The following is a 25,389-nucleotide window of genomic DNA, read 5'->3' as shown; positions in this document are numbered from 1 at the left end:
TTATTCTGATTTTCACTTACTTTCGTTAACATTGATCCATGTTTATAGTATGGTGTTTTAGACAAACACTGGTATAACCAAGAAGAATTGTAAACGTTTGAGTTATGGCATAACCCGCTTATAGCAGAGGTCGCTCAGCGGCGTTCCGATTGTAGTTATTAGTTGACAGTATCCACGCAACAGGGGCAGTCTATTGACTCTCTACAGGAAGGTACTACCGGGCTATTTTTGCTCGTGTGTTTTACAGTGTTATGGTTAGTGGTTCGCAGTGAGGGGGACATGAGGTGGTTACTTTTGGCAATCAATCCAACACATTCAGTCAAGGAATACTGATGACATGTTGACGGGCCACGTGCCCGGAATATTAAAACTGAAAGTTCATTTCAGAAGCATTGACTTGGGCTCCCTTGACAGCGGAGAAGTGGAGACTGTTTCCTTGATGTACGGATTTCAAAAACGGAGGTGGATTTCAACAATGCATAATTAGGAATAACTGCTACCAGTTACCATAGTAAGTAAAGTATAAAGTATGATATTCGTTTATCTGTATTGCCGAAAAAAGCCAAATGTTAAGTTGATACAATATAGAAAAAAAAGTGATAACCATTTTGTCAGTTAAATGTTAAAAAGGTGATTATAATTATAATGTGAATAAGATCTGATTGAGTGCATGAAAATATGTGAGTGTCTTGAGAATGTTATTTGAATTAATTGTGGCCTATCTTAATAAAAGTTGAGCTAGTTATTTATTCAGATGTACTTCATACAGTGACGTGTAATCAGCTGTAATTAATATGATTTGAAATAGTGATATCTGTTTTCTTTTTCCTTCTTATTATTTTTGGGTTTTATTTTCTTTAAAGGAAAATAATTCTATATCTATTTATCAAAGACACATAATAAAATGATACTATGCTTTTACAGTTTGCCAGATTAATCAAGTGTGTGTCGGGAGACAGTTATGCCTTCAAGAGATCCTCAGGGGTATGTGGCCCTCCTTCCTCTGCCGATTCCATCTCAGCGGGGGGTGAAAATACAAGCCCGAAGTGCCACTGTCTTCAATCCAACGATTCCATCACGAGATGAAGTTAGACGTTCAAATTACAGACGTCGACTTCAGCAGTTGACGTCACAAGGATTTCGATCTGTGTCCCATAAACCATATCAAGGAATTGGAGACCCATTTTACCTGGAAGAACAAAGGCTCATTCTTCATTCACTTGGACAGTGGGATGGGGTAAATATACCTACATTTAGTGCTCCAATACTTGACATAATTTAGTTTTGTTTGTTTGTTGTTTAACGCCACACTCAGCAATATTCCAGCTATATGACAGCGGTCTGTAAATAATCGAGTCTGAACCAGACAGTCCAGTGATTGGCATCATGATAATCGATCCATGCAATTGGGATTGATGACATGCATCAACCAAGTCAGCGTGCCTGGCCACCCGATCCCGTTAGCCTCCTCTTACGACAAGCATGGTCATCTTTTACGACAAGCATGGGTTGCTGAAGACCTATTCTATCCCAGATCTTCACGGGTCCATAAATTACTATAAATGCCAGGCAAAACAAAGTATACACCCTTGTTTGATGGTGTCTAAAAATGAAACAAACAAGAAATGGTTATTCAGTGGTGATGTCTTTGTTTTAGGTATCACAGTTGTGTTTTGTTCCTTAAGTTAGCAGTATTTTGCAAATGTTACATTTGACAATGTTTGTAATATTTTGGTCATATCCAATTTTCAAATATGTGGTATACTTTCTTTTGAATGACATTTTATGTACTATCAACCAGTTTGATTAGATTACAACATATTAGTTATGTGCTTATCAAAATCATTGACGTTAACGCAATATACATCCCAATAAATCATGAAATGAAAATATGAATTTAAAAAAAAAAAATGTCTAGACACTACTTTATATGTTTGTAGTATCTATGAGTGATATGTTGTATAATGCTTATAATACCCAGTTCATAGAAACTAGATTCAACTTTGTTGTAATATGCAACATTGTGTCATTCCTTATACAAACAACTAATGTATATATTTAGAGGACTGCCAAAGTATTGTGTTTCTGATCCCTGTTCAACCACCTGCGTGAGGCTTATATTTTTTAATTTTTAACCAAGGGCAGGCAACTCTAGCCTGCTCTCCCCAAAACAAACGTACAAACTGCACATGACACATGACTCCTCTCGGTCTATGCAGCCTATTTGTGTGTAATTGTAAGGCCTTTTGTGAATGCCGTTTAGACATCATTCACCATCAATTGCTACGAAAAGGGCATTTTAATACCGGAGACAAAATATGTTTTTCTGCTAGATTTTGAGGATTGTTAATGTCATGCTAAACAAACAAAGCAGCGTCGCATCATTTTTGGCCATACCTAAAGATCAGAAAAGTAATACGTTTTTGTTTGGTCTGAGATTGCTTATTCTACAGCAAAACTAACTAAGGTGTCCAAAATAGTCCTTATATTTTCATTGTTGTTTCTTTCCAACCATCTAGCTCATAATTAACTAGAAGACTATTTATTATCATATTTAGATTTTTATATGTGAATTATTATTCATTAAGGGTGTGCGGTATTATCGGTATATCGGTATATCGGTAAATTGAGATTCATTCTTTCCCCGATACTATCACAATATCATTTTTCCATACTCGATTTATTGGGTGATTTAAAATAGCGATTTTTATCATGTGTTTACTGTTATAAACTCAGAGGCTTGGCAAGGAGTTTTTGCACTTTTATCTACAATGTAGATTTTGCTTGATCTCACCCAAGCTATATGTGCTGCGGGAGCCAGTTTTGGATGATAAATCGCAAAACGGCAATATCGCAATATTGTGATACACTTTAAATTTCCAATACCCATCCCTATAATTCATGAAGTTCACTCTGGCTCGGGAATTAACAAGACTTCTGACATTTTTCAGTATAACAATTTACTGGTGTATGTTAACATGTTGAGCCCCAGTTGGGAATCCGGGTTAGAATTTGTCCCCTGTGGGCAACCTTTGCTGCACCAAGGTCAGACATGGTGACGTGGTTGTTTGCATGTCTTCGTACCCTGATAGTGTGAATTATTGTTCACAATATCAATCACTGGATTGTCTGGTCCAGAAATGATTATGTAAAGGCTGTGTCATAAGCTTGAATATTGCTAAGTGCAGCATTCAACAAATGAATGAATGAATGAATGAATGAATGAATAAATAAATAAATAAATAAATAAATAAATAAATAAATAAATAAATAAATAAATAAGACATTTTGAGTTAGTTTTGGTGCAACTGGGAGCATCTATTTTCAAAGATACAAGAATATGGAGAGGTCACCTCCTGGATGACTGGTCCATTCTTACACTCCTGTGGCGGTGGGGTAGCCTATTGGTTAAAGTGTTTGCTTGTCATGCTGTAGCCCTGGGTTTGATTCCCCACATGGGTACAATGTGTGGCGCCCATTTCTGGTGTTCCCCGACATGATATTGCTGGAATGTTGCTAAAAGTTGCATACGATCATACTCACTCACTCACCCACTCACCCATTCACCCACTCACCCACTCACTCACTCACTCACTCACTCACTTCCTTGTCTATTATGTGCAGAACGAAGGAAGCGATGGATCCAGCAGCTCCGAAGATGAAGGTATACAGGCAGCCCACATACCTAGTCCAAAGAAAACCATGGTAAGTTATGTTTAATATTTGTCGGAATACATGTACATGTATTTATTTTCTAAAAATATATGTACATTTGATTGTTAGGAATATCAGAGGCATTTCAGTGTCTTTGCATATGTCATGGATTTTAATTGTGAGAATGCACTGTGTCAATATATACATACATAAAGGCAGTTGTAACAATTTCTTTTCAGCAGCATTGATCATAAGCACACTTTTGCAAATGAACAGTCAGATAATTGCTTGAGAACGAAATCTGTAGTTCAAATAAAGCAGTGTATCAATGGAGCTGTGGGCCAGGGCAACAAACTAGGGCTGGGATGAGTCTACTACCCTGGTACCCTACCCCCTATTACCTGACCTGACCCGCTGTAGATCTTAAGAGATCGGTACGATTGGGAACAGTTTTACTGTAGCCCTCGAAAAATGTATTTAGTTGTCCACGTATATAACAATCTGGTCATGCAAACTCTGAAGTTGACTGAAGTTTTATCTTTATTCAAACATATGAAAGTCAGAAGTAGAAGTGACTTGTCGTGTTACCATGGAGTTCTACATAATTTTTGTCATTAAACTACCCACAGTTCCGAGTAGTTCTGTGGGTACCCGGGTCCTACTCAGTACCCACCTGACCCGAGTATATGAGTTACCTGTCCCAGCCCTACAACAAACAGACCTCTTCTTTTTCATAAAGATATGGGGGCGGTCGGGTAGCCTAGTGGTTAAAGCGTTCGCTCGTCACGCCGAAGACCCAGGTTTCGATTCCCGACATGGGTACAATGTGTGAAGCCCATTTCTGGTGTCCCCCGCCGTGATATTGCTGGAATATTGCTAAAAGCAGTGTAAAACCATACTCACTCACTCACTCATAAAGATATGGCGATTGATCCACTAAAAAGGTCAAATATACAATATTGCTGCTGAGACAGATTTGTTAAATGTAAAGTATATATGAGTGTGTGAACAGTTAATGATACTTGTGACATATATCAGTTTATCCCAGAGAAATACATTTGTTCACTTTGCATAACATGACCATCAAAGTCCTCCTAAGACACAACATAAGAAACATATACCGTATTCGATGTAGAAAGCGCCCAGGGCACTCTCAAAATTAGAAATAGGGGGCTTTTATTAGAATATTATTTTGGTGAAAAAAACTGAGTTGAAAGATAAATTTTGTGTTTTTGGCTGACAGCCTGAAATGTTTATGTTCGACAGATATATTTTTCCAGAATTAAATTGCCCATAATTAAGGGTGCATATAACACACACGTACGTATTATATGCGAATAAATAAGTCTTGTGTACATTGATCAATCAGAAGTGCTAACCGGGATTGTTCACTTGCCAATATATCAGCAAATATCGCTGTGGCGCTTATAAGAGCGGGGCGCTTATTACGTCAAATACGATATGTGTGATTAATTGATCTTTAAAGGAAGTATATATATATATATATATATATATATATATATATCTTACATGAACTCAAATAATATGTCATAATAAACCCAATTTTTTTATTAGAAACAATTTGTAGATTGACTAAATGAACAGATATCCAAGATATGAGGTGAGGTGAGGTGAAATGGGATTCCATCCACCAGTTTTATGTGTTTATTTAAAAAATATTTGTGTGTCCTCTGGTTTTATCAAATTCTTAGAAAGGTCAGGGTCATTGGGTCCCGCTTTCCAGTTTCTGAAATGAACACTGGAATACTGGTATGCCATCAAGCTGTGTGTTGCACTATTCCAGTCTACCAGGGCGTTTGCCACTTCTGTTATAAAGGTGCTGTGGTAATCAGATATTGATTAATGGAGTACAGGCAACAGTAAATGATATAATGTATCAGGAACTGTCAAAACACTATCAGCAAGTGACAGGCTCTTTGTGTCAGAATCAAAATAAATGGGCTCTTGTCTGTTTGATTAATATTGAGAAGCAAAATCTTGTGAAATCCCTGTTGAGAAATATGAACTGAATCCGTCCAATGTCAGCTGTGTACATAATCCAAATTAATGTAAATGGTAGAATATAGATCTTTCTGTAATATTAGTGGAAACTGCCTTAGGGACTGGGGATTTATTATAGGGGTGGAGGGTAGGGGTGGGATTAGTCATAGGACTGATAATATTTTTCCACACAAACCTCATTTTTTGTAACATTTTTTTATGGCCTTTCCAAATACATGTCTCATTTTTTATGACCCCACCCTCCTATGATAAATGACCAGTCCTTAAATAAGTGTATAGCTGTAAATGTTGGCCACCCCCCTCTCTTGCTGTATCATGTTTTCCTGACCCACCCTTAATCTCATTCTTTATGAAATAAACAATTTTTCTTGCAACTTGATGCAACATTTACAGATATTTACAGATGAAGGTTATATATACAAGGTGAACACCTTTTTAGATGTAAATGGGATAATATGGGGAAAATGCCCCCCAAAGTGACCCATGCAACATAATGCTTTGGCGAGCTCTGATGTCTTATGCTGGTGGAATTTCAAAGTTTCGGGGAATGTTTCTTTTAACTATATGTGCTGGTAACTTAAAGAGGGTTAGATTCTGCAGCTGGGTACAAATTCTACATGTATCACATTTTCAGGGTGGAGAAATCATTTCACATCCATCATGTCCTTTGAAGGTACTTTTATTATAAGTCATCTCTTGTAGACAGGCAATGGGTTTAGACGAGTCCTACACCCCCAGGCTCACTCTGTTATCTTCAGTGTATGCATGAGTGTCCCAGAGCTCCAGATAACTTTTTGAGCAATTGAGTTTTTGCTCGAAGGCTTATATTTCAATTAGGTTATTACATTTTTTATTGGGTAACCAATATTTTTTCACTCATCTATTCATCACTCTATTTGGTTTTTCCCCAAATGAGTAAGCATTTTGAGATTTATTAAATAATGAAATAATGTTTTAGATTCTAAACGGTTCTAAATGTAGGCTTGACTCGGAAAGTAAATTAGTTTGTAATTGTGTTTTGGAAATTAGCTCTGCTTTACGAATACTGGAAAAGCTTCATTGGGTATTTACGCATGCTGTTTTCAAACAATTTAGTTTTCACTGTAAGACAACAAACACCCACTTATTAGTATCATTATGTCGGCAAGATGTGGTTAATGTAAATTTGGAACCTACACTTTACAAAACTGGAGCAAATTCAGAAATGTGTACAGATATGAGTGTCAGGTGCATATTAAAGGAACACATTTCAATACCTGTCAACAAAACACAATGCTGTTATGAGGTCCCCCCCTCTGAATAAAGTACCCCTCCCTGAATAAACTATCCCCATGAATACAATGGAGTACAGATTGCACGACCCAAACCTCCATTACCCTACATCCCCCATATATGTGTACCTGCTCGGGGTACCACCACAGTATAATAAACACATTAATGCCCCAAACAATATTCCCCACACACATGAATGAAGGACATATATTCCATTTCACTCTCACTGAATGGACAAGCGGGGACATATGAGTGTTATTATGAAATCCCCTTCTAGCCACAAAGTACATGTTCAATGCCGGTAATAGGATTATGTATTTCAGCAATATGAATGTTTGTGATCCTCTTTCATACATTGAAATGCATGGCTATGTGTCAGTGAATAAAAGCCTGTTAATGCAATCAGCCTGTTGAGGCAAGAATTAGCCCTTGGCAACGTGCTAATATTATGATGGCGGCGCTATGCTTGTGTGGAATTGACTTCTTGCTTCAGAGGTTTCGGTTAATGACTCAGATTTAAGCTTGTTTATTGTGTCTTGTGAAGGAGTTGTTATTCTTGTCAGATTGTGTTTTCAGAACAATCAGCATTGATTAGTCAGAGTAAACATAAACATATCACATGTGCAGTTATTAAAATTCTTTGGTGGAAATATAGAAAAAGTATATATATCTCTCAATATATTGGGCAGGAAAAATACCCTTTCAGGACTCGATTTAACTATATAAAAATGCAATCTGTTAGGGCTGGGATGGGTAACTCAGGTACCTGGGTTGGGTGGGTACTGAGTAGGACCCGGGTACCTACAGGACTACCCGAACCCGTAGTTAGTCATGTGATTATATTGTTTAATGGCAAAAATTATCTAGAACTCTACACTATAAATGATAAATGTTCACATTTCTTTCTGACTTTATATGTTTACATAATGATAAAACCTCAGTCAACTTCCGTGTATGCCTGACCAGATCGGTTTATACATGTATCTAAATTTATTTTGACAGGAGTATGGTCAATCTATTCCCAATAGGACATGTTTTACCTATCTCTTGAGACCTACAGCAGGTGCCCGGGTAGGGTTGGGTCATACGGAGGTGGGTACCCGGGTAGGGTTGGGTCATAGGGAGGTGGGTGCCCGGGTAGTAAATTTGGACTGGTCCCTGCCCTACAACCTATTATTGAAAAATGCAACCTAATATTTATGTATACATGCACAAAGTGCATGTAAAACAGATTGTGTCCGACAAACCTTTGCTTGTCCTATCATAGTATAACATTTATACTAAGTTATCCTATAATAATTAGATCTACACCATTATAACTCATAAAAGCACTTGATGTAGATCTAATTATTATAGGATAACTTAGTATAAATGTTATACCATGATAACTACTAAGTTATCCTATAATAATTAGATCTACATCAAGTGCTTTTATGAGTTATAATGGTGTAGATCTAATTATTATAGGATAACTTAGTATAAATGTTATACCATGATAGTCCACACAACGATCTTTGAACACACTCCATACCCCTCTGCTGTATTTACCACACTACATCACCCGTCTCTGTGTTATGTGTAATTCATGCCACATGACACAGTCTTCAGAGATTTTACTTATTTAGACTAGTTTATGCATCTATGTTTAAACATTGATAAATGTGTGGCACCAGAGTGCAACCAGGTTTCATTTGGTGCATCTAGCTTTTCATGTCAACAGGCACCTGGTGCAAGTTAAATCCAGTTCCTTAATCGAGTCCTGCCTTTGTTGGGATATTATTTATCCAGGATTTGAAACAATGTGCCAATGGAAAATGTTGTTTAGTTCAAAAGTGTTATTTGTTAAAAGTTCTTACTTTCTTATTCTCTGAAGTATCTTAACATTGTATTCAATGCAATAATTGTCCTGTATGCCATAATCCGAGAATGACTGGAAAGGTTGGGTGGGCTAGTGGTTAAAGCGTTGGCTTGTCAAGGCGAGGATCTGGGTTTGAATGATTTACAACATAGGTATGATGTGTGGAGCTTTTATACTTTGCTAAACTTGGAGTAAGTTATTTTACCTCTCCTTTAACAAATTGGTTTCACAAGTTGTACCCATGCATTTTAGGAATTGACACCAGGTATTGATGGCAGGTAGTCAATGCTTTTACCCCTAGGCTACCCAAAAGACATATAAACAGAAAATAAGAATCACTTGAGAGAAAAGATACAGGTTTGACATCTCCAGTGTGACCTGGTCTTAAGGTAAATCAGGGCGGTTGGATAGCCTAGTGGTTAAAGCGTTCGCTCGTCACGCCGAAGACCCCAGGTTCGATTCCCGACATGGGTACAATGTGTGAAGCCCATTACTGGTGTCCCCCGGCGTGATGTTGCTGGAATATTGCTAAAAGCGGTGTAAAACAATACTCACTCACTCACTTAAGGTAAATCACTAGTCTTAAGGTTGAGATGATTAAGACAAGGGATTATCTGCCAGTGCCTAAGGCAGTGTATTGGTTTATAGCTAAGCTATTAGTGTATGCACTAATCCACAAGAAGCTTCCACCATAAACAGATCTGTATTAAAGATTAGGATTATTATTATACTTCTTTGATTATTGTACATGGAGACATCAATGATTCTCATTTCTTATTTTTACAACCATCTTTTTGTGATAGAAGAAGAAAATAATAAGTAATAAATAAATTTATTTTTTCCAGACTGCTGCCAAGTTTGTACTCCGTAGGACACGAAAGGACCTGAATACACTCAAGAAAGAGGTTGACAGTGGGAGGTAGGCTAGCTATCTGATTGGTGGATGGTCAGAGTAGGGGCTGTCTCAAAGTAACAATTGTCACTGTTATGAACAAAGTGTTTCAACTTTGTCAGGAAGTTATTTCGTAATTCTACATGAAATACCAGGTCGAATAAAGTTGGAATTGAAGAATAAATAAATGATATTTATAGTTTTGATACAGTCCCTCTAACAAGATATGCCTGCCATTGTGGAGGTGCTATAGGAGCACAACAGTGGTTTAATGAGCCCTGTGATATGGGTGTGATGTAATGTAATCTGTATATCACCTTACAGGCAATAGACCATTAAATAGGTGTTCCTGAATAAGTCTAGGTCAAAAGTCAATATTCCCCCACAGGGATTCTGGGTTGTTATAGGTTTGAATGTTGTATCACTCTGTTTGGTGTGGAATAGAAGCAATGCTAACTCTCTTGAAATATGGAATAAGTCTATTGATTAAGTACCAAGTAATGAGCTGAGACAAGGATGAGTTGGTGGGGTAGGTCAGAAGATAAAGCTGAGATGAAGGCCTGGGTTTGATTTCCTAATGGACCCAATCTGTGAAGCCTATTCACGGTATTGTCCATTACAAATTTACGTGTATGAACGGAGTGTGAGGTGAAACTGGGTTTTACGTCGCGTCCAAGACTATTGCACTTATATAGCAAAGTACATGCACATGTGTGTGTGGCTGCTTTTACCAATCCGATTGATGCCGATTTGTAGAGCTAAGATACCATCCCACAGTTTAACATGAATACCCCACTCAGACACAGTATGCTGACTCCGAGCTGACCAGTCCTTGTTTTAGCCCCTTAATGACGTGCACCAGACAGGGTAGCATGTACCTTCTGGATCAAACCCCGGACCTACCTCTCTCCATACAGACACTCTACCACTAGAGCATGGAGGTGGTCTGATATTGCTGGAATATTGTTAAAATGTGATGTTCACTGATGCTCAAAGAATTTGTTGTCTTTATGAAAAGTTTGCAGTGGCCATGGACCACACTTTGCTCTTCTAAGCACACTATGCATACCAATCATTGTTATCTATTACTTTGAAATATTTGTATTCAGTCAAATTACCTATTAATCAATCCACTCATAATAGACAATGTTAAACTAAATCATGTGTTACTGATACAGAAAGTCATCCGTCAGTGTTCTCCATGTATACCACATCTTCCTGAGGCAAGGGAGTTAACTGACCATAAAAGTCCAGTTTCCACCCTTGCCGAACTAGGCTGGTATTATGGAGTTACAATTTGGCTGGACTAACGAGTCTATACATAGTCCAATCAAAATTGCGCAACGAAATCGAAATCTGGTTCATAAACTCTCATGCAAATTTAGGTCGATTGTAGGATTTGCAATGCATGTGCACCGCCAACTCGTTCTCAACAGATATTTTCAAAATCTTTGTTTGAATCAAATGCAAGAGATGCAAGAGGTGGAATCTGATTGGTCCATAGGAGAGGCTTAGAAGGGACATAATTGGTAATAGCCACTGGTGGCGCTACGATAGAGCCCAGGAATTCCAGCCTAGTTCGGCAAGGGTGGAAACTGGACTTTTAAAGTCAGTTAACTCTCTTGCCTCGGGACGATGTGTATACAACTGCCTGGATGTCCTCGTACAGTCATATATTGCCTTTTTTTCTTTTTCCAATTTTAAGTCAACAACATTTGTTTTACCTGCTCTAGTGAAAAATAAGAAAGGTTTGTCAAGGCTCATGTGTAAACATTTGTTTTGACATGAAAACAGAAAGTGAATCAATGCAAACCACTTGTCAGTCTCCTGGAGTCAATTACCTGCATACTTCTACCTGTCTGTCCACACCACGATAATGTCAGCAATACCTGTGTTGTGTTTGCCTTCACCGTGGAGGTCCAAACAAGTGTACAACCATGGCTATGTTTAAACAGACAGAGACTAGACCACCCTGGCAACGTACCTAGCCCTTGTTAGCCTTAATAATTTAATGTATGCTTCATGTCATAGCATATAGCGGCCATACAAACAGACATCCTTGATCATTACATATCCTTGAACATTGTGTGTCTCTGATGAGACCTTTATACATTTGAAAGGACCTTTTTATGTCATTGACAAGACCAGTATATTTCCTTGAGGCGGCCTCCTTGGTCTTGTGGTAGAGCATCCGCCCTTAGCGGAAGGTCCAGGGTTTGATCCCTGGCTGTGTCATACCAAAAGACACCTTAAAAGATGGAATTTGTTGTTAGTCTGTCTGGTGCTCGGCGTTAAGGGGCTAAAACAAGGACTGGTCGGCTCGGAGTCCGTATACTGTATCTGCATGGGGTATTCATGTTAAACTGTGGCAGTTGGTATCTCAGTGGGCTAGCTCTATAATTGGCATCAATCTGGAGTATAACAAGCAGCCACACACCGTTATTATACTTGACAAATCATCATTATATATTATTGACAAGGTAATATTTGTCTGATATATTGTATATCCTTTGATATCTTGTGCATTATCATTATATATCCTTCATTAGATCAATTCCGAAATCTGAAATCAGGTTATGAAACCCGTGTTGGGTTTTATACCATGAGATGGAGGCAAGTTTTATAAAACCTAATGAGGGACACACAAAACCCTGTAAACCCCAAGTGATCCTGCTACAACAAATTTATGTTACTGACATGTTTTGATGTGACTTTGTTAAAGAATTAAAACAAATTCAAAATTGATAGAAAACAGCTGTTCAGCTGATGTTATCTTGTGCTATGTCACGTGACTTCCATAGACTCGGAAAAAGTGTGCAGCTTTGATTTATTCTGCCTCTCAGAAATCAATGTGCAGCCTGACTTGCTCGTGTTGGGGTATAAGGGATTTATTCTGCCTCTCAGAAATCCATGTGCAACCTGACTTGCTCGTGGTGGGGTATAAGGAAATTATTTTGCCTCTCAGAAATCCATGTGCAACCTGACTTGCTCGTGGTGGGGTATAAGGAAATTATTCTGCCTCTCAGAAATCCATGTGCAGCCTGACTTGCTTGTGGTGGGGTATAAGGGATTTATCCACCTGCTGAGAAATTTATTTCCCTCCAAGGCGGGATACATAGTATTTTATCAAGATCACGTGGACCAATCAGATTTCATCATTCTGACATGGATGTAGGATAAAATACATTGTAGCCTTCATAAGAGAACATTTTCTTCTTGATCGCAGATTATGACCATGAAAATATGTTGAGAACAAGAACTGCTTTAGTTACAAATTGCACCAACACAATATTTAACAAATATGAAATGAAATAAGAAACTGAGCTCAGTCTATTTTCATTGCCTTTTGGTCCTGTCCCACAATATTTTACAAGATCATTAAGATTAATTTTTTCAGAAATAAATCGTTTTTTATGAAAGGATTAAACATATCAGGGAGAAGGCGGCAATAAGTGGTCCACTTGTGCCGGGGAATCCCTTTGTCTTTTTGGACAATAAAATATGTTTAATAAAACATATGCTTACATGGTTACCATAGTGCCATAGCTGTACATGGAGTTCCAGGGAGATAAGAATGAATTACATCACATCACATCCCAGATTAAGCCATCAGAATTCAGAAATGCTCAGTGCAACAATCTGTTATTTTACACAAAGTAAGAAAATTCTAAATGACATTATTCAAAAGTAATGTGTCTTTATAAGCTGACCTTAAGTTGGAATAACTTTCTTTTGTTTTTATAAGTATGGTTAAGTAAATATATCCGAACCATTACATTATTTTCTTTAAACATTTTTATCTGTTAGACTCTGGTGCACTTAATTCTCCTTTGTCTTGTAAGTGACATAGAAATGGATTAGTCCATTGTGTCTGGTGGCAATATAAATCTTATGTTAATGGTGCCATGTACTGTAACAATAAAACTGGCTTTGATATATTATATATAAATCCATAAATCCTTACAGGTGATGAATTCTTCAGTAAACACGAATGAAGGCATTGTTTTGGTACAATTTTAAGTAGTAGAAAATGTCTTTAATCCCTCTGCCAGATCACGACTGAAGATGTATTACAATGATGAAAGAACCCCTTTAAACAACCTGGCAACTTGGTGCATGTGTCTCATGGAATCTGGCAGTGTGGCGTTGATGTATTGATTGACATGAGGGATCGGTGTCAATTGCTTCATGGAGTCTCATTAAGAGGGATCATGCCAGTATATATTAGGGGGGCTGCAATAAACAAGTCTTTAACACTGGCGTACATAGCAACATACAATGTCAGGCCATGGGAATCCAGGCTCATGTTCTTCCACCAGTGTAGAACACTGGTAATGTTTATTGAGTATTTGGGACAATAGGTGGTGGTGTTTGAGGGAAAGTGATAGAATATAGTCTGAGGTTAGCTGTGCGTGAAAGGTCAAGGATTTCATATCAATAATGATTTCAATGTCAACAACAACAACAACCAGATCACATGAGGCAGTTTGTAAATATTTAATGATGATTAAAATGAATCGCTTCAAATTTTTTGCCTTTATCTTGGCATCTAAAATAAAAACTGAAGATTTCACAGTGATCAGTATTGAGTGTCAGGTTTTTGTAAAACTAAATTTTGCTGTGTATTTTGACAAATAATTGTCTGATACATCTTGATGTGATGGAATATTAGGGCTCATCTCCTAGGAACTGTAGACTGCCTCAGTGATGTAGTCGATAGAGCATATGCCAGGAGAAAGGAAGGTTGGGGGTTTGATTCCTGGCCGCGTCATACCAAAAGATGTTAAAAGATGGTACTTGTTGTTACCCTGCGCGGCACTCAGTATTAAGAGGATCACACAAGGACTGTTCGGCTCAATGTCAACATATTCTAACTGAGTAGGGTATTAACCTACAGCATGGTCTCTGAGGGCTAAGCACTATAAAACCAGCATCAGTTCGGACTAGTACAAGCAGTCACACACCCGTGCAAGCACACACCTATCTAAGTGCAGCATTGTTGCTTGTATGCAAAGTTCAAATACCTGGAAGCAAGAGGAACAAAGAATAAATAAAAAACACTTTTTAAAATAAAAAAAATCATGGGAAAATTTATTACTGCATTGTGTCACTTACTTTCTTGCCATGCGTACAGGGCAATGTGGGAAATAAGTTCTCCTTTTGCTTAAGGTGAATTGTTTGCTCGCACTATGCATGCATTACTTCTGACCTTCACATGTTTGAATACAAATAAAACTTCAGTCAACTTCAGTGTGTGCATGACCAGATCATTTTATAGTGTACCTAAATACGTTTTTTTCAGAGCTAGGGTCAACCTATTCCCAATCAGACATTTTGTACTGGTATCTCTTGAGACCTACAGCAGGTACCTGGGTAGGGTTGGGTAATAGGGGTGTGGGTACCCGGGTAGTATATCTGGACCCGTCCCAGCCCTACTCAGTATGACATGTATAAATAATTAAATGCAATCAACCTGTTTCTGATGAAATCATTGACACTAAGAATTATATGATTCAAAATAAAAGACCTGTTACCAAGGCATCTGTCTGTCTGTCTGTCTGTCTGTCTGTCTGTATCATTCATTACTTGGTTGTAGTCACCCGAGCTTGATAACGGTGTAATAATCTACATCGAAATAACCAGAAATTGTTATCCATAATCAGGTGTTATAAAAAAAACTAAACAAAATAAAAACATAATTGTTTGCAGTACTACTTTAATTACATCGGCTACATTGATTAGCCATATTTCACTTTGACATGTAAATCCAAGGAGATTTCTACTTAGATATTGAACATGCTGCTCATTGTTATACAATCAATACACGTCACCAGCCACATTATGCCCTAATTAAAGTGAGTGAACTATTGACTGCTGTGGTATCCAGGAGTACCTGGTCGGAGAGCGGGACGTCACTGGTTCGATCCATGTTCCCATCATATGAAAGGACATTGAAAGAATGTACTTGTTGTTACTCTGCCTAGTACTCAGCTTTAATGGGATAGAACATGAGGACTCGTCAGCTGAGAGTCAGTATAATCTGTCTGACTGGTGTTGTTAACTGATGCATGGTATCTCAGTGCTAGCACTTTGAGACTAGGGCTTCAACAGGTCCAAAAATATGGACGCGAGTACCCGAGGGGTAAGACTCGGCTCGTGCTCAAATACCTGCAATTATACATCTTTTCAATAAAATTGGCAATTATCCTATCATATTCAAAATGAAAGAGTCACAGTGACATCGTAGGTCACCTTATATGATAAATAAGATCATTTGATGTCAGCGCCGATGGAAGTTGTCAATAAATGACAAATATAGCTAATGAGTTAAAATTAACATTTTCAATCTTATCACAAAGTCAAAAGTCAGTATTTACCTTTTTCTTAATTGAAAACAAAACATTGAAAGATTACTAGGCTTGAAAATTTTTAGTTGGCTTCTGTAAGACGTTTTCCTGACATTTGAAGAGATAAATAATAATGGGATACAGTAACACAATGTTAATATTCAATAAAGTGATGTCCAGTTATAAATATCTTATGAAAATATTGAATTAATAATGATTAACGTCACAACGCTAATTAAGAATGAATAGGTCTACTGCTTGCGACAGTTTAATAGTTTCGTAAACCATCTGTTTTAAAGTAGAAATAAAGTACTTTTTAAAACCAGGAAATATCCTTATGAAATGTTTGTAAATAAGTGTATTGTTTCGAAAAATAACTAAAAGGAAAGCTATTGACACTTTTATTTGATTTAATTGATTACTCATGAAAAAGAAAGTTACTTAAAGACACATTTCTATTAACTTATTGAAAGTCGACCAAACTAGAGTTATCTTCCTTGGTCGAGTACTCGAGTCCTTCAAACTGGACTCGAGTCCCACTAAACTCGGCCCGTGACCGAATACTCGAGTACTCTTTGAAGCCTTATTTGAGACCAGCATTTGTCCGAACTAGTACAAGAAGACACAAATTGGATGGCACCGGTTATCAAAATAACATACGACTATTGCCATTGGGTTGTGCCTGTATTGCAATAATATCAAATAAATGTTTTCAGCTATCGTAATAGTAATACTATCCCCTTGATAGTCATCCCTAACAGAGGCAGTGTGGTTTGACTGAAGGACAAAAATACATTAAACCATACTCACAATAATAATACACATTGCTCCACAAGTGCAATAATCTTGTTATACCCCATTTCCCCTGACCACAGTCATAATAAGACAAATCCTGGGTGGCCATGCATGTTATCCTTAATGAGTATGTTTGCGATGGAACGGGTATTCTTGTCAGGTCTGGTTACAGAGCTATTCATACATTGATTGTGTTAGTTAATGTCCCATATGTGTGATGTCCCCTCGAGAGGCTGTGATTACATCCATGTCAGCCATGTTTCATTGGAGTTCCTAATCACAATGTTCTTGGGACATTCTTCATCTTTCAGGAACATGATCCGGAATGTGAAGCTTGGCCATGGATTGTTCCAACTCATCAAACACGAGAGAGAGACTAAAGTGAGTATTGTGGAATCTGTCAAAACCAGACTAATCCATACCTTGGTCAATTCTGGGGTTGGGTTGTCAGGCGCACTGACTTGGTTGATATATGTCTTCGTATCACAATTGTGTGGATGCTCATGATATCAGTCACTGGTGGGTCTGTTCCAGACTCGATTATCTACAGACCATATCCCAATGCGTGGATCGATGCTAATGATATCAATCACTGGATTGTCTGTTCCAGACTCAATTATCTACAGACCGACTGATATCTACACAACAGCGATAAACATGTCTGATTGACAATAGGCAAGATGGAACGTCTTGTTTATGCATGATTCTCTGCAGTAGAGTTCATGTTTGTATAATGACTGCTTTTGATCAGTAAGTGAAGATCTGTAAATAAATACTGAAAAAGATACAAATTTTGGTAATTACATGGAGAGTTGCTGTATGCTATAAAAGGTTTTGTCTCTTGCTTACCCAACTTGTTCTGACAATGTTGCAGACTGCAGCTTTGTACGCTGAGAAGAGGAAGAAGGAAGAAGAGGCACGGAATGCATGGCAGGCTCCGAAGCGTGACAGTGACAGTGACAGCGACAGCGAGGCAGATGAGGAGCTGGGGGAGGATGTGGATCTGACGGGGTAGGCATGCCACGCAATGGCAAAGAAGCATGTTCCATCCACAATTTTCATTCATATCTCTTTAGTGTAAAGGATACTTTTCTGGTGTAGAACAATATTTGTCTCAGAATTTCCAGAATAGGTTGAATTACACTTGTAGGATTTGAAATGATTTTGTTTGTGTGTGTTGCTTTTTGTGACTAGTTGTTACACAGATGTTGTTGTGGAGCACCTGCACGCCTGGCCAGCAGCTGCACACTCCGCAGGCTTCGTCTCCGCAGGCTTTTGTCTCCGCAGGCTTTGTCTCCGCGGCAATCTCACTGAGTCTAATAATTAAGTGCAGAAGTATTTGGAGAGAAAACAGTATACCAGTGAAACCTTGTCAAACTTCCAGTGCTGCGTGTAGTATTGGAGACTTTAAGGATTCCGTCAGGACCATAAGTTACATTGTCTTAATGTTGTGGGTGAGTGAGTGAGTAGTGTGGTGATGTGGACAGCAATGTGGTGTATGGAACCCGGGTCTTCGGCATGATGAGCGAACCCTTTAACAACAAGGCTACCCAATGTTGAGTGAGTGAGTGAGTTAGGTTTAATGCTGCTTTTAACATTATTCCAGTTATATCACAGCATGTCAGCTTAATGTTGGAGGAAAGCTGGAAGTGATGCAGGTCTCAGACATTTACCACTTCGGTAAAACCCACAAGCACGGATATGGTGCTGACAAACCTAGAAACCTAATTGGGGCGAACCTGGATTCAAACCCACAATCATAGGTTTCTGGCATGCCCAAGGGACAAAACTCTGCACAGCAAATCGTGGTACCTTAGACGACTGGGCCACCTGTGCCCCCTACCAAATGTTGAGGGGTGATCGGATAGTTTAGTGGTCAAAGCATTTACTTGTCAAGCTGAAGACCCTGGTTCAAATCCCCACATATATACAATATGTGAAGCTCGTAACTTGCATCCCTAGCCATGGTATTGCAGTGATATTGCTAAAAGCTGTGTAAGACCATACTTGCTCACTCACTCACTCACTTAATGTTGAGTTTACTGGAGTTAATCCTATCAATCAGATCTTAGTTCTCGCTACTGCTAAACAAAGATGTGAGGACATCCCATTACGGGTCACGTCAGACCGACCTTGCGCGAACTTTGACCGACCAATGGAATGACCAATCGGAGGGCAGCTTTCTCCTGCTTTACGGCACTTATTTCAAATTGGTGAAACCTGAACAAAAAACATTTTGGAATGGCTAATAGATGGTCTAGATTGTAAGGATTCTGTCGTTAAACCTGTTACTATCGTTCGGAATACCCCATGTTAAAGTTTTCGAGGTTGCATGGTTAGAAATCACATTCCGACTGTCACTTTCATAATCTGGTAAGCGACGCTCTGATTGGTCGGATGAAAGGTCATTCTGACGTGACCCCTAATGGGATGTCCTCAGATCTTTGTTTAGCGGTAGTGAGAACTAAGGTATGATTTTAATGAGATTGTTAATGCTATGTAATATCAGCAATATTTCAGCTATGTCACTGTAGCCTCTAAACAAATGAGTTTGGCAAACCAGTGACTGAAATCATGAGCAGCGATCTGTGCCACTGGAGCACAATAACAAGCTATCAGCCAAGTCACTGAACCTGACCACCCTATTATGGGGGTGGACTCTCTTGACAAGCACAGTTTACTGGGCATTGGTCCTACCCCATAATCCCCATGTGGGTATAGGGCGACAAGGTTTCACTGTAGCTTTGTGATTTCTGAAAGTTATTTCTGGGAACTTAATGGTTATAGACATTTTGATTTGAACCACAAACAGCTCTCAAGAGAACATGGTTCGAAAGATTTAATGGACACGAATAATTGAGATCTGATGACAGAATTTCTGCGATAAAGGCGTATCATGTGCTTTCTGCTCTTTTACCTCAGTTCAGTAAATTTAGCATAGGCCAACACTCTCTAGTGCATACACATGCTAGTGCTATTCCAATACAGGCAGTGCAGATATATTTATTTCATATCAGAAATACAAAGACTCAACATTAATTCAGAATACAAAATGCTTCCAGAGCACCAATGGTTTCTTTAAGATTTATGAAACCAGTGTTCGGAGTAACTGAAATATGTAACTGGTCAGATGGAGTACCATTTTCTTTAACACTGTGAAGAAAGGTTTGTTTTCTTATCATTGATTAACAATACATTAGTATTGGGAATTCTTTTTCCTAATGTGACATTAGAGTCACCATTTATAATTATAACACCACCACATACCTGAATGGTGAAATCGGGAACTTATGTTTTAGGGGAGTCCTTCAGGCAGTCACAACTTATGATTTGAACATGGACAGACTGGATTATGAGTGACACTAGAAACTAACAATCCACCTGAGATAGTACTGGGATGTTGTTATCTCGAACACTGGTTAACACTCTTTTGTCGGTCTCAGGGAGGCCACATAAGTAAGGCTTGTATTTAAACTTTCAGGCCAGACCAAGTTTGTCCTTGTTTCATGGATTTTCTTGCTCTCAATGATAAGCTGCAGGAGACAAAATCTGAAAATATTATTTAATATGTCGCCAGGGTTGATTTGAGGTTAAATTTACTTAAAAACTTCTTGAAATAAAATTTTAAACAACAATCAAAGTAAGATTTTCCATTTTAGCATCACTATATATCCTTACTCAAAGAAAACAAGGTGGCATCCATAAGACAATTTTTCGTTTCAACAATTGTGACACCTGTATGCATTTTAACAATTAAAGGAGTCTACAGTATTAAGTTTTCCAAAGTTTTTCTCTTCATCTTTATCTGTCATGAATTACAGAAATTTCACTTTTCCAGTTACGATTATGTTGTATTTGAAATATTGAAACGCAACGACATCATATGAAAAATACAATGTTAGAAATTAAAGGGATGCCTGGCTTTTTTGGACATATTGTTTAAACTTGAGAATGCCCCTTTAAATATTCTAACATTAGGGTAATGACAAAAAGATTTGATCTCAATTATTCCTCAATCGAACACAGGCAGTGCATAATGAAATAATTATTGTTAAATTTTTTTATTTGGGTTATTTAGATGGATGTTTTGTCAATGTATGTCTGCATTGTCCTTTAGTATAGTCCTATTCATTGCTGCATTTGTATGTGAGTTTGTAGCTGGTAGTTTGTTCGCAGTGTAGACAGCGTAGTACAGATTCACACAGACGCACCTGTTTCTCCAACATGACTGTGTTGATCTGTGTAACACAAGTATAGACTCTTTCTCCCAAGGGGTAATTCCAGTTGAACACACATATCAAGTACCCCTTCCGTATCTCAAGTAGAATCTGTCTGTATTGATACTTATATCATTTCTGAACGGTTCTCATTAAAAAAATCTTAGCTTTTAGTATTTGACATTTTTTAACATGTAATGGCAATCTCACAGGTTTAAGAAATAATTTGCTTAAAGAACAAATAATTTGCTTAAAGACTTAAAGAAATCCTAAATGTTTGTGAGTAAATATCAGTTCAGATTAAGACCTTGGTGTCATGGCTGGGCAGATTCTACTTGTGTCTTCCCACTGTATCCAGACTCTAGGTTTCCCCGAACCACTTCAACACTCTCTAGTATCATAGATGTTTCACAGCAACAGATTTAATACAGGCCATGGAGATGTAGAACTGTGGGATCTGTTTTTCAAATATTAGTCATCTTTAGATATTCTCCTACATAATGAATAATTAAAAATATCAGAGAAAACATGAGATGGTAATTAGTTCTTTACAACTGCAAATGTTCTAAATAGTTCATGTAATGCAATTTATTGATTCCATTTTTGATGGACACTTGATTTCAGATATGTCTTAAGTCACTCGTGCTATTTGCCTAAATCCTGATTATAATTTTGAAGCTATATGGAGGAGTTGATGCATGACGATGACCAGGATGAATTTCGTTTGACCTTGACATCTGAGCCCAATCCTGACCCCCAGGAAAGGGACGTGTTTAGTGGGTTTGTATACATTGAAAACAAAATCAAAATAATAATACATGTCTCATATCAATCTATGTCAATCACTGGATTTATTTAGATTTACTTTATACACTTTATATAATTATAAATATGTATAAGTTGTTTACAAAAATAAACTTTCCACTAAAGCTCGGCAACAGATAGAACAGGAAAATAGAACAGGCTGTTTAAGCCATTATCCTGTGTTTTACACATCAGGTGAACATACATACTTTTTCATTGATAGGTTATTTTCAAACAGTATACTTGCTACTGCTCGGCATGTTCTGTGTATAAAGAAGTACATATCTGTCAATGCATCAAAAATAAAACAGCAGTGATTTTAAACACGTCAGGATCCATTGGTGGGTACATTTGCATTATACTGGATACATGTCGGCCATTTTTGTTCGATGCTTCTTATAAAGTGCCAAGTGAAATGTGGCTATTGGAAAAATAGGTGGAAAAAGTTCAAAGTAAAAACAGAAAAATGACCTGTTTGCATATGTATGGTTTAATATGATTAAACCATGAAACTGAAGATCAAGCAATTCATAAACGTTATCAGGCATCAACTTTGAAACATTCCAAAAAAAAGTTCCCTAATCAATTACATGTATTGAGGCCCCATTACAAAAAACATGTATTCATTCACATTGTTAACTGAAAACGACATTTACTTACAAAAGATTTTATCACAAGGGCTTAAATTTGTGTGTGGGTCGAGTTGGGTAACAACTTAGAAACCGTTACAATTAAGGAAGGAGCTTGTGCACATCGGTGGCAGGTATCCAGCATACTGCACTCTAGCCCATTAGTGATGTCTGGGTCCATTGATTACATTGATGTCAAGAAACATCTGAGGTCTTAACTGTCACCAGTTTATTCTCAACGTGGCCTTGGCATTGGGGAAGCCTAGTGGTTAAGGAGTTGGCTCCCCAAGCTGAAAGTTTGATTTCATATAGGTAAAATATGAAACCATTGTTGCGTTTATTACTGCTGTGATATTGCTGGAATAATGCTAATAGCAGTGTAAAACTGTACTTGTTCAGCTTGCCTTGCATCAATGCATTGATAAGTCTAAAGAGAAGATAGTTTCCAAATAGATAGAAAAAATGACAGCAAAAGTTTTTTTTCCTGCATTGACTTTACCATTCCCTGCTGAAACTAAAACCTAGCTTGTGGAATTAAACAGGCATACAGTACGTTATCTAATGTTTCAGCTGTGTTTTAACAAACTTCTGATTCTATGACTTATGTAGTTTCTTTGTCTACTAATACATCTCTTGAAATACAATCTGTTTACTAATACTGTACGGTTGTGGTGATCTTAACCTTTAGTTTGCTTTTAACATGAAATGAGTGACCTTTCTGTGTGAGACCTTTTGTGCTGCCTAACATTCAAATTTGTTCCAAACAACTGTTTTAGTACTGATATAATTGGTATTTTTTTTATCACAGGGAGTGGTTCTGAACATTACTGTTCTTTTATATCATGGTTGTGCTAATGATTAACAGTGAAATATGTGGGTTAGTCTACCATCCTGCCATGGACGTTTGCAGGAAACATGGGATCACGGAGCATAATCACCATTGTCAAATCTACTGCACAAATAGAAAACAAAATTCTGTTCAATGCGTTTTGTTTAGATTTTAGTGAAATAATAATGTGATCACAGATTCTTTTATTTAAAATATGTATGAATAACTGCAAGAATAATAGGTTACAAGTAATTACTATGAATATATTTTTGTCTATTAAGACATGTTATCTGAGACATGATCTGATAAGTAACTAATTGTATTATATCAACCATGAACTTCAGCTATGGATATAATTCATATTGATATAGGTCAACTGATTATTATTTGGAACACAAGATTATGCAGGAGGGTAGAAATTAAATATATGCTATATTGTATTTAAACAAGAATTAATGGAAATCCAGACTTGTTATTTCTTTCATTTTGTCCAACCTATGCACTGTTTTTAGGAGTTCCAAGTTAGGAGAAATTCCATATATTTTCAGATCCTGTGCAAAATATATTCAAAATGGCTTTAACCTGGTATGTAAAATACCACTGTATGAAATATTTAATGATGGAAGATTGGTGATCCAAGTAATATAAACATGGTGGCCTCATGATTTAGATACTGAATTGATTATGAATCAGTACTCAAATGATCTTTCTAACTTCGGTAACCTATGACAACTAGGATGGGCTACACAGACTTGGATTCCAAACCAACAAGTGCCAAGACAGTGCCAAGTGCTCGGCGGAAGAAGAACGTACTGCCACGCCCCTACACTCCTCAGCACACCAACCTGGCCGTCGTGTCAGATGACCGAGTGCCTGATATGTCAAGGTCAGTGTTGCATCTTGGGAGGTTGCGCAAACCAATACCTACATTCATTATGGTCAATAGGAACCAGAGCACGACTGCTTGATGGATGAGCTTCTGTTTAAAGTTTAATACGTAAATGAGGCACCGACTTGGTAGAGCAGAGTCTGTGAAGCCACCCCAGAAAATAATAAAAAAACCTGATCACTGAAAAAATTGGTTGGGCTTGAAATACCTGTAAGTATAATAAATTTCTACATGAAAGTAGGAATTATTATGTTTTCAGGATCGCAAGTAAAGTTTCTGCCTCTCTTGGTCTGTTTATGAATAATGTCTGAAGAACAAAATGGACAAATGATTTGTCTCATACAAAAATTTCATGATGCAACTCTGTGCCCTTTTAGCTATGATATTTGACTTGATTACCCATTTTTGGAAGTAACAATATTACTTTCTTTAATTCTTTAATCTGTAGACCAATGTTGAGACCAAGACCTTTATTGAGACCAAGTCTATCTTTGAGATGAATGCCCCCTGTGCTCCACCCAGGGCATTGAGTATGTATGGTGTTTTGAAGAAGGGGTTAGTATAATATGTGATTAATTTCAGACAAGCCTTGTTCCGTCAGCTGTGTGTGTTGAACTGGATCCTGGAGGCTATGAATATAGAACAAGGCTACGACATGTGCCCAATTACCAAGTCCTGGAGCTTCCTGTAAGTATAGTAGAACAAGGCTACGACATGTGCCCAATTACCAAGTCCTGGAGCTTCCTGTAAGTATAGTAGAACAAGGCTACGACATGTGCCCAATTACCAAGTCCTGGAGCTTCCTGTAAGTATAGTAGAACAAGGCTACGACATGTGCCCAATTACCAAGTCCTGGAGCTTCCTGTGAGTAAAGTAGAACAAGGCTACGACATGTGCCCAATAACCAAGTCCTGGAGCTTCCTGTAAGTATAGTAGAACAAGGCTACGACATGTGCCCAATTACCAAGTCCTGGAGCTTCCTGTGAGTATAGTAGAACAAGGCTACGACATGTGCCCAATTACCAAGTCCTGGAGCTTCCTGTAAGTATAGTAGAACAAGGCTACGACATTGCCCAATTACCAAGTCCTGGAGTTTCCTGTAAGTATAGTAGAACAAGGCTACGACATTGCCCAATTACCAAGTCCTGGAGCTTCCTGTAAGTATAGTAGAACAAGGCTAC

At 37.8% G+C, this 25,389-nt stretch overlaps 1 protein-coding gene across 3 annotated transcripts in view; it reads left to right on the top strand.

Moving 5' to 3' along the window:
• Positions 1-196: 196 nt before the first annotated feature.
• LOC139472168 (coiled-coil domain-containing protein 60-like) overlaps positions 197-25,389 on the top strand; it is a 47,708-nt gene continuing 22,515 nt past the window's right edge. For 2 of the 3 annotated variants that reach the window (XM_071254576.1, XM_071254653.1), the window contains exons 1-9: positions 197-511; positions 925-1,237; positions 3,625-3,705; positions 9,652-9,725; positions 17,152-17,221; positions 17,715-17,851; positions 21,736-21,837; positions 24,056-24,205; positions 24,791-24,895. In XM_071254576.1, coding sequence (XP_071110677.1) covers positions 962-1,237; positions 3,625-3,705; positions 9,652-9,725; positions 17,152-17,221; positions 17,715-17,851; positions 21,736-21,837; positions 24,056-24,205; positions 24,791-24,895 — 995 coding nt within the window. In that variant the 5' untranslated portion in view covers positions 197-511; positions 925-961. The remainder of the gene's footprint in view (positions 512-924; positions 1,238-3,624; positions 3,706-9,651; positions 9,726-17,151; positions 17,222-17,714; positions 17,852-21,735; positions 21,838-24,055; positions 24,206-24,790; positions 24,896-25,389) is intronic. The other variant, XM_071254739.1, reaches the window with a different exon arrangement.

This window comes from Haliotis cracherodii, unplaced genomic scaffold (genome assembly GCF_022045235.1).
Source record: "Haliotis cracherodii isolate W230 unplaced genomic scaffold, xgHalCrac1.p SCAF_1, whole genome shotgun sequence".
NCBI lineage: Eukaryota > Metazoa > Mollusca > Gastropoda > Lepetellida > Haliotidae > Haliotis > Haliotis cracherodii.
This window is presented reverse-complemented; position numbering and strand designations above follow the sequence as displayed.